Source organism: Pseudomyrmex gracilis, unplaced genomic scaffold (genome assembly GCF_002006095.1).
Source record: "Pseudomyrmex gracilis isolate BER0280 unplaced genomic scaffold, ASM200609v1 scaffold_399, whole genome shotgun sequence".
NCBI classification, from domain to species: Eukaryota; Metazoa; Arthropoda; class Insecta; order Hymenoptera; family Formicidae; genus Pseudomyrmex; species Pseudomyrmex gracilis.
In genome coordinates this window covers 102,776-110,945 of record NW_018020983.1, presented here as the reverse complement: position 1 = coordinate 110,945, position 8,170 = coordinate 102,776, and the positions used below count along the sequence as shown (strand labels likewise).

General features: G+C 36.6%; 1 protein-coding gene across 1 annotated transcript; it reads left to right on the top strand.

The window, feature by feature from the left end:
- Positions 1-1,214: 1,214 nt before the first annotated feature.
- On the top strand, positions 1,215-5,280 carry LOC109860489 (serine/threonine-protein phosphatase alpha-2 isoform). Its single transcript, XM_020439594.1, has 5 exons — positions 1,215-1,442; positions 2,210-2,341; positions 2,519-2,749; positions 2,999-3,327; positions 3,422-5,280. The coding sequence occupies exons 1-5, from the start codon at positions 1,388-1,390 to the stop codon at positions 3,659-3,661; spliced, it is 987 nt and encodes a 328-aa protein (XP_020295183.1). The 5' UTR covers positions 1,215-1,387; the 3' UTR covers positions 3,662-5,280.
- The last annotated feature ends 2,890 nt before the right edge of the window (positions 5,281-8,170 follow it).

Here is an 8,170-nt window from a genome sequence, read left to right as displayed (position 1 = left end):
ACTGTAAATGTTTCTTTGAATATCTTGAAAACCAGAAGTCCTACAAAAAATATTTTACAAAAGTTGTGTGTTATTTTACGTGAAATACGATTTTGAAATAAAAAATATAGATTTACGATACAAAAAAAGTTGACCTTGAAAACGCTCACGCATTAAAAAACTATTACTGCCTTTTGAATCCTCACTCACAATACTAAAACTCGGTGCTGTGTGGGTATTTATTATTTACGCAATGTTGTATATAAGGATAGCGAATAAAGAAAATCATATGTTATAACGAATAAAGACAATTATGATGTATGATTGTGTATATTTATATATATAAAAAAGTTGTAGCTAAAAGAAACAAGTTGTAAACTACTATGACTCATATAATTGCGAATACTTGTGAAAAATACAATCTAATTAAAAACGAGAGAAGTTGTTCGCGCCATAATTGCCCGCTAATTCGAGTGTGTCTTGAAACGCGATAAATCGAAATATCGAATCGACGCGCGCGACGTAGCGCATACAGCACGGAACAGAACCAAATCAAAGATGGTATATTTTTATTCACCGATTTGGTTCGTGATATGCGCACAGTTGATGCGCGCAAAACATAGATATCGCGACTTTCGAGGGCGGGAACGCGTTTAGAAATGCAGCGGTCGAGAAAGTAAGAAAGTATATACAACAGAATGGCCGCTCTCTGGCTGTTCTCTGATAGCACTGAGAAGAACTCTAAATTAATATTCGCAAGCATAGCATTTTTATTCACTGGATTCACTTGGTCATGTAACAACTCACATAATGAACCAGATAAAACATGACAGACATCATGGCGCTCGAGAACATGACTGCGTTCCGTTTCACGCATATGCGCGCATGTATCTATAGTACACGTGACGTATAGTATAGAGAAATGCGCGCATATGCGTGAAACGGAACGCAGCTCATGTAAAATTCTATGCTTAAGCCCGTATTACACAGGTATATTATTATCTGACGTTTAAAAAGTGACCAATTAGAGCGAGGCGGCTTGCCGACCAGTTCGCTTTGATTGGTCTATTTCGTTAAAACCAACCAATCGAACATCAAACTCGCTGTGATAGCAGCGCCGAATTCTAAAGGCGATTCACAGTGATGCGCATGCTCGGAAAGTTGGAAAAACAAGCAAGCGTTTGGCATGACTGTCGCAGCCGCTTGATGAGGGGCGAAGAGAGGAAAGAAGAGGCGAAAGGGAGTGGAGTGCGCGGTTGTCCGGGCGGCCATTGTGAGTACTTTACGAAATCGCGATCGTGATCCCGAGTGTCGTGCGGCATTCAACCAAGAAATTTTTGAAGGCGCAATCTTCTGTGGAGTAAAGTGCTCCGTGTAAAGCCCGGAACGCGCACGAGACTCCAGCCCGATGGCTGAGACCGACAAGTTGAACATCGACAACATCATAGCTCGGCTCTTGGAAGGTAAAACTGGTCGATCGCTGTACTCAGCAAAGAAGAAAAGGGGAAGAGGGGATGGCGACGCAACGCGGCGAACGTCTCTCGCCCGTTCTTGTGCATTCGTCATCATGCGCATTTCTCCGCGTTTACGATTCTCTCTAGAGTCGTTCGCTGTGTCGCAGCGACGCGCCCGTTTTTTCTCTTCGGTTTCTTGTTCTCAAGGACACCGTAAAACACCGTCCTGACCACTATCTTGCTCCCGTTACGCAATGTCCCCGACAAAACCAACAACCACGTCTCGATAAGATCTCGTTGCCTCCAAGCGAATGGTTAATTTGTTTTTTATGTAATGTATCACACAAAAATATTGATAAATCCACTCAATGATCCTAGCCGTCTGTGTGCAATAATACTCGATTATTTGCATCTAATTGAATTTTTTTAAAGCTTTTCTGCCTTTAGATAAACGAAAAAAAAACTTTCAAAAGATCTTGTATTATTCGTAAGCAATTGTTTATCTTAAAAATGTTTTAATTGGTCTCTCAGTATTTTATCTTCAGTAAAAGACTAAAAGATCATGAACAAGTATCAAGTTATTATTGATAAGACAAGTATGTAATGTCTTTTTGTTGTTTTGCCAACTTTAAGTGCTCAACAACAAGATGATCACATTAAAATATCACATAAGAGAAATAGAATTTGTTACTATCTTACTTATGTATGCTATCTTTTATATTTTTTATGTTGATAACATTATCATTCTAAGAGTGTGTTTTATTTGATATCTCTAGTTCGAGGAGCCAGACCAGGCAAGAATGTTCAGTTGACAGAAGTGGAGATCAGAGGATTATGTCTCAAGTCACGTGAAATTTTTCTGTCACAACCTATTCTTTTAGAACTTGAAGCACCCTTAAAAATATGTGGTGAGTAAATAGATGTTTTCTTTTTCATGGAAATTTATGAAGAAATATTTCTACAGTTTTTTCTAAGAGAGAGAGAGAGAGAGAGAGAGAGAGAGAGAGAAAGAGAGAGGAAGAGAGAGATATCTATAATAATAACATAGACTCTATTTATTAATAGTTAGAAATTCTTTTTGCAAGGTGATATACACGGGCAGTACTATGATTTGTTGCGATTATTCGAGTATGGTGGATTTCCTCCTGAGAGCAACTATCTTTTTCTGGGAGATTATGTAGATAGAGGGAAGCAATCATTAGAGACTATTTGTCTTCTTCTTGCCTATAAGATCAAGTATCCTGAAAATTTTTTCTTGTTAAGAGGAAACCATGAATGTGCATCCATTAATAGGATATATGGATTTTATGACGAATGTGAGTATGAGCACTTATCAAAGTTAGATACCACCTTTTTTTTTTTTTTCAAGATAATGAGAATGCGTCAACAGCTTGTACAATAATAATAACATTTAAAGAGCAACATTGTTTATTTAAATCAATTGCAGAGAGTTTGCGAATAATAGAATTTTATGGAGATTTTTTTATATCGTTCCTTTAAAAAAAAAATGTGCACACGCGCGTGTGCATAACATGCTATCTCTACAATTAAAATTTATATTCTAGGTAAACGTCGTTACAATATTAAATTGTGGAAAACATTTACTGATTGCTTCAATTGTCTACCTGTTGCTGCGATAGTAGATGAAAAGATATTTTGTTGTCACGGAGGCTTGAGTCCGGATCTGCAGAGCATGGAACAGATCAGACGTATTATGCGACCAACGGATGTACCTGATCAAGGACTGCTCTGTGATTTATTGTGGTCAGATCCTGACAAAGACACAATGGGTTGGGGTGAAAATGATCGTGGTGTATCATTTACATTTGGTGCAGAAGTGGTTGCCAAGTTTTTACACAAACATGACTTCGATCTTATATGTCGCGCACACCAGGTAAAACTTAATGACATATTTAGTACACAACCTAAGTTTCTGCATTTTTGTGAAGTTCTAATGCATTACAAAATCGAATCGAATTGTTGTTTAGGTGGTAGAAGATGGTTACGAATTCTTTGCTAAACGGCAGTTGGTGACGTTATTCTCGGCCCCGAATTATTGCGGCGAGTTTGACAATGCAGGTGCCATGATGTCGGTAGACGAGACTCTCATGTGCAGTTTCCAAATCTTGAAACCGGCCGATAAGAGAAAATTCACATATGGCGGTCTAAATGCGGGGCGACCGGTGACGCCACCGCGAGGTGCAAACAACAAGAACAAAAAGAAGTAAACTCTTTAGACTTGTCTTTTTAAATGCGATGCTTAGGATTTACAACTGCTATCCTTGATCCACCAATCACATCCGCAAGATCTTAAGTAAGAGAGGGAGAGGCAGCGAGAGAGAAAGAAATATTTATAATAATAATAATAACTATTATTATTATTTTATTACGTTTTTTGGTTGACTATGAAGGCTGCAGAAATAGTTACAAAGAGTGGAAAAAAAAAAAAAAAAAAAAATACGTCTATACTAGAAAATCCGGAGGAGCGTTGCTTTTCATAAAAGTTTGTCGGAAGTAGTAAATGATAGCGTATGTTTATAGCTAAATATATTACATGTAAAACAAAAATAGTAGTGATGAAAACCAATCTACTGATAATATTAGAGTGGATCATACGGACGCCGCGATATTCTTTCAAAAACCGTTGCGCAAAGTAAGAAGTAAAACCACATTGTATAACTCATCTTTTGTATTTGCCAATTATAATATCTGTGTCTTTTAGTCCTGTCATTTGTTCACCAACATCAATAATAATATCTAATCAAAGAAACGAGATAAAGGGCAATACATTGATAATATCTTAAGAGCAATATTGATAATCTCTTGCCAGAAGAAAAGAAAGACAAGATCTCAAGATTTTTCGATAAGTTTACACATTGATATTGTGACGATGTAGAACATTTGTCATGTATATCATATGTCCGCTTTTGCTTCATTTTTGTTTCATTATGTAAGTAACGCCATTTATAAAAAACATTGACACACGAATATTCACGACTAGTGACTATCTAGATTTAATTCCCTAAAGTATAGATATTTATATAGCTTGATATACTTCTGTAAGTTGCACAAATTTGTAAACAATATTGAATTATTACGTCATACGTACTTTTATAAATATATATTTATATGAACTGTGGGGGAAAAAAAACTATAAAGAAAAAAATAAACAAAGAAAGGGAGACGTGATTTTTGTTCTATAAAGTCGAAACATCTGTAGCGTAATAAGTCAATGCGCGCGTGTTCTTAATTGTCTCTCTTACAACAAGCATAAGTAAGTATTCGTGTTACAATTATATTGTAGCAAGGCTTCTCTGGATTACTTTCAACGATAATATAGTAGTTCATAAAAGTGAGATGGTATCGATCGTGTGTGAATAGTGAACATAAGAGCGCGCATCGTACAGCGATTTAATGTTGTCGTCGTCGTCGTAATAAGCGTCTAATTCTGAAGTAATGCCAATAATAAGAAACAACGTGTCCTCTTGCGGTCGGATGTTTGCGATTTCTCAATTGTAAACCCTCTCCTATCAAAATGAATAATATTGTTAATATTATTATATTGAGACACCTCCCCCGCCACCCCGTCCCTCGCTCTCCTTTTACTCTAGTTTTATTTAGCGTCTTGTTCATTTCCATCAGCACTGTTTTCCCATTTATCACTGCACATCGCACAAAGCACGAAATCATCCTCGATAATAACTAAAAGACACGATATAAAACTACGAAAACAAGAACGACGTGAGGATCTTACGAGGTTAAAAACTGATCATGTTTAGCATCCTCTTCAAAACAACAAAACCTGTACATTAATTTCTTTTATAAATAAAATTCACATAAAAACATCCATCATTTCTTCGATTGATGTATTTATATATCCACATATATTTTTCCCGACAGTTATTATTTTTAGCATGCAATCTTGAATTTTTATATTTATCTTGAATCGAGGTACTCTTTTCTGCGCGCATGTGATATTTCTAATTTATCCGTCACGAGTAGCAAATACATATATATATATATATATAATACATGTATATGTGTGTAAGCGTATCAGGCACACATTTTAAAAGGTACTACACAATTATATATTTATAACATAACGAATATGTGTCTATAAAGTTTCTAATTTTTTTTCACGTTTGTACAAAATGTTTTACTCGGAGATTTCTGAGATGTGTCCATGCGTAATTCAAAACTTTGATATTATTCATATTGTACACTTTTTAATTAAGTAGACACGATCATGTTATATCACAGACGCGAATAATTTTATCTATATATCGATTATAGAAAATCGTACACGTGTAAGGGCTAAACCAATAACACCAATTGTTATTTTGTATCAAGCTCTTTGCGATATATATATATACAAACATATATATATATATAATTATCGAAAAGTGTCAATTTAAGCACACAATGAATACAATCTATTGCTATATACATATGCAATGTTAATGTGTTGTAAGTGAGAAGATTCTAACTGTATCTTTGTGTTTATATACGCGTATATACAAATGTAAAAAAACATGGAAAAGAAAAACATAAGAAAAAACAAACTGGATTAAAACAGATCTAATTATGAATCATACGATGCGTCCACGCGCGCTTTAGTTTAATCTCGTCAAAACGACTTACAATCTATATATAAAAAAAAAAAAAGTCGAGTGTAACTCTCTTTTGTGCAAAACCTATTAGACGGTCAAGAATGAAATAAACAGGCCAAATATTTGACTAAAGTCTCATGTGTTTTCAAGTTGATGTTTTTCGTTTTTAATACACACACATAAGATTATTAATTTGTTTAACTTTTTGTAAAATTACACATAAATTTTGAAGTATTGTATAATATAATATGTGCCGAAACGTCTCGATTATGTTGATCTTTCTCTCATATCATACGCGCGTTTTCGAATGAATATCTCTTCTTACGAAGATAATGTTACAGTAAACATACGGCCCTGGACTCTGGCCACTAGTCGTCGGTGATATTTTGGTTCAGCTGTGGGACAGTGGGATAGGACACGAGAGAGAAAGAGAAAGAGGATCGTCTTCGCTCGTATTGCCGGCGTGTTCGCTCCGCGTGAGCGTTCGCGCGCGAGCAAAAGCGAACCGAGAGACCCCGAGGTGTTGGAGAGCCACGCTGACAGACATATGAGGATTCCAGCGGCGAGATAGGATATGTGTGCCGACTATGCCACGATCGAAAACTTGAGAAAACCGCCAAACTGCACACATTACTTAGTTCTCATTTCCTACTTTCACACCACACAAGTCTCAAGCCGGAAGCTCTAATGTATTCGTAGGGTAGGAGGGAAAAAGCAAACGATTCTCCGAGCCATTTACGGGTAATTTAATCTATATTTTATTTTTTTAAGAGACAGATAAAAATGTTATAATTTATATTTCAAAAATACCGATGTATCTTTTTTTGCTACTCGCGAAATTTTTTCGTCTCTATATTTTGCATCTTGTAGCAAAAAATATTACATTTCATTGACGATGTGATACATTAATGTTACTGACGCGATATATTGTTATATTGTTGAGATGACTCAACTCATCTTTTTTTATTTCTCGCTACACGTGCGCGCAAGAAATTTTCATGCAAGTAAAGGCATGAAAAAAAAAAAAGAAGAAAACGGACATATCTATCTGCGAGGATAAAATCTGTCCAAGCAAGCGAAGCACGCGAAGACAGACACTGACCGTAACTGCCACGAGTGTCTAGAAGAAGTTTACCTTACGTTGTAAATAAAAGGGACGACTCTCTCTTTGCCGTGTTGTAATATCAGATCAAGCTGAGTGGCGCGTGTCTGTCTCGCTCTTTTACCGCACGTCCGCGCGGCAAATCTTTTTGCTTCTCTACAATATACGTATATAACTATTCAAAAACTTTAATGTAATATACAAATCTGTTTATTTATATTTTAAAGTTTATATTTCTATATTTTTATTTTTTTAAGACAGCAGTGTGTCTTACATCTCACGTATACGGCACAGTGAGATTGGCACACGACCGAATAATTCCTGACTAGATGGTGGTAGAAACTTTGAAGTTTTAAATAAACTTTGAACCACTAGAATAGTTCTTAAAGACACTTTTGTTAGAAGAAAAGTCTACACAAATTGATTTGTGAAAAATGCCGACGTGAAGACTCGCGTGTGCGCGAACATCTAGTTCTTTCGCTCAATAGTTTTTCGCGCAAACTATGGAGAACAATCATACAAAACAAAAAAACCACATGATATAGTTTATATCTAGTCAAAGTTGCTCAAAGTGTCCATATTGATCGATAACAAAACTTACGCACATATTATACACGCGGGATGTGTGTATAACGAACTTTCACTCACCCAATCATTTTCGCGAACGCTCTCGCGGACTTAAATAACTACGTGAAACGTGCGAGGATCATGAAGAAAAGTTAAAATACGATGGGGATGGAGAGGACGAGGCATGGTGATGGCGGCGACAAAAGTGGAAGTGTACAGCCGACGAGGGGAACGAAAAGGTTGTAGACGTAAAGTATAAACAGTCGAGGTGCGATTTGACGTGCACTCCGGCCATTCGTACGAGACGCGCCTTCCGCTTTAAGAATCGCCCCGTGAAGGAGGACGATGGCGATGGCTGGAATCTGTAAATCTGTCATTACGGCCGTATTCGTGCGGGAATATGAACTTCTGCATGTGTTTGTTGGTCGTCGCATCGCGACGCTTCTTCAGATCTATGC

Coding starts and splice junctions, on each gene's coding strand:
- LOC109860489 (XM_020439594.1), top strand. CDS start 1,388: ATGGCTGAGACCGACAAGTTGAACATCGACAACATCATAGCTCGGCTC. Junction 2,342..2,518: donor AGCACCCTTAAAAATATGTG/GTGAGTAAATAG, acceptor TCTTTTTGCAAG/GTGATATACACGGGCAGTAC. Junction 2,750..2,998: donor ATATGGATTTTATGACGAAT/GTGAGTATGAGC, acceptor TTTATATTCTAG/GTAAACGTCGTTACAATATT.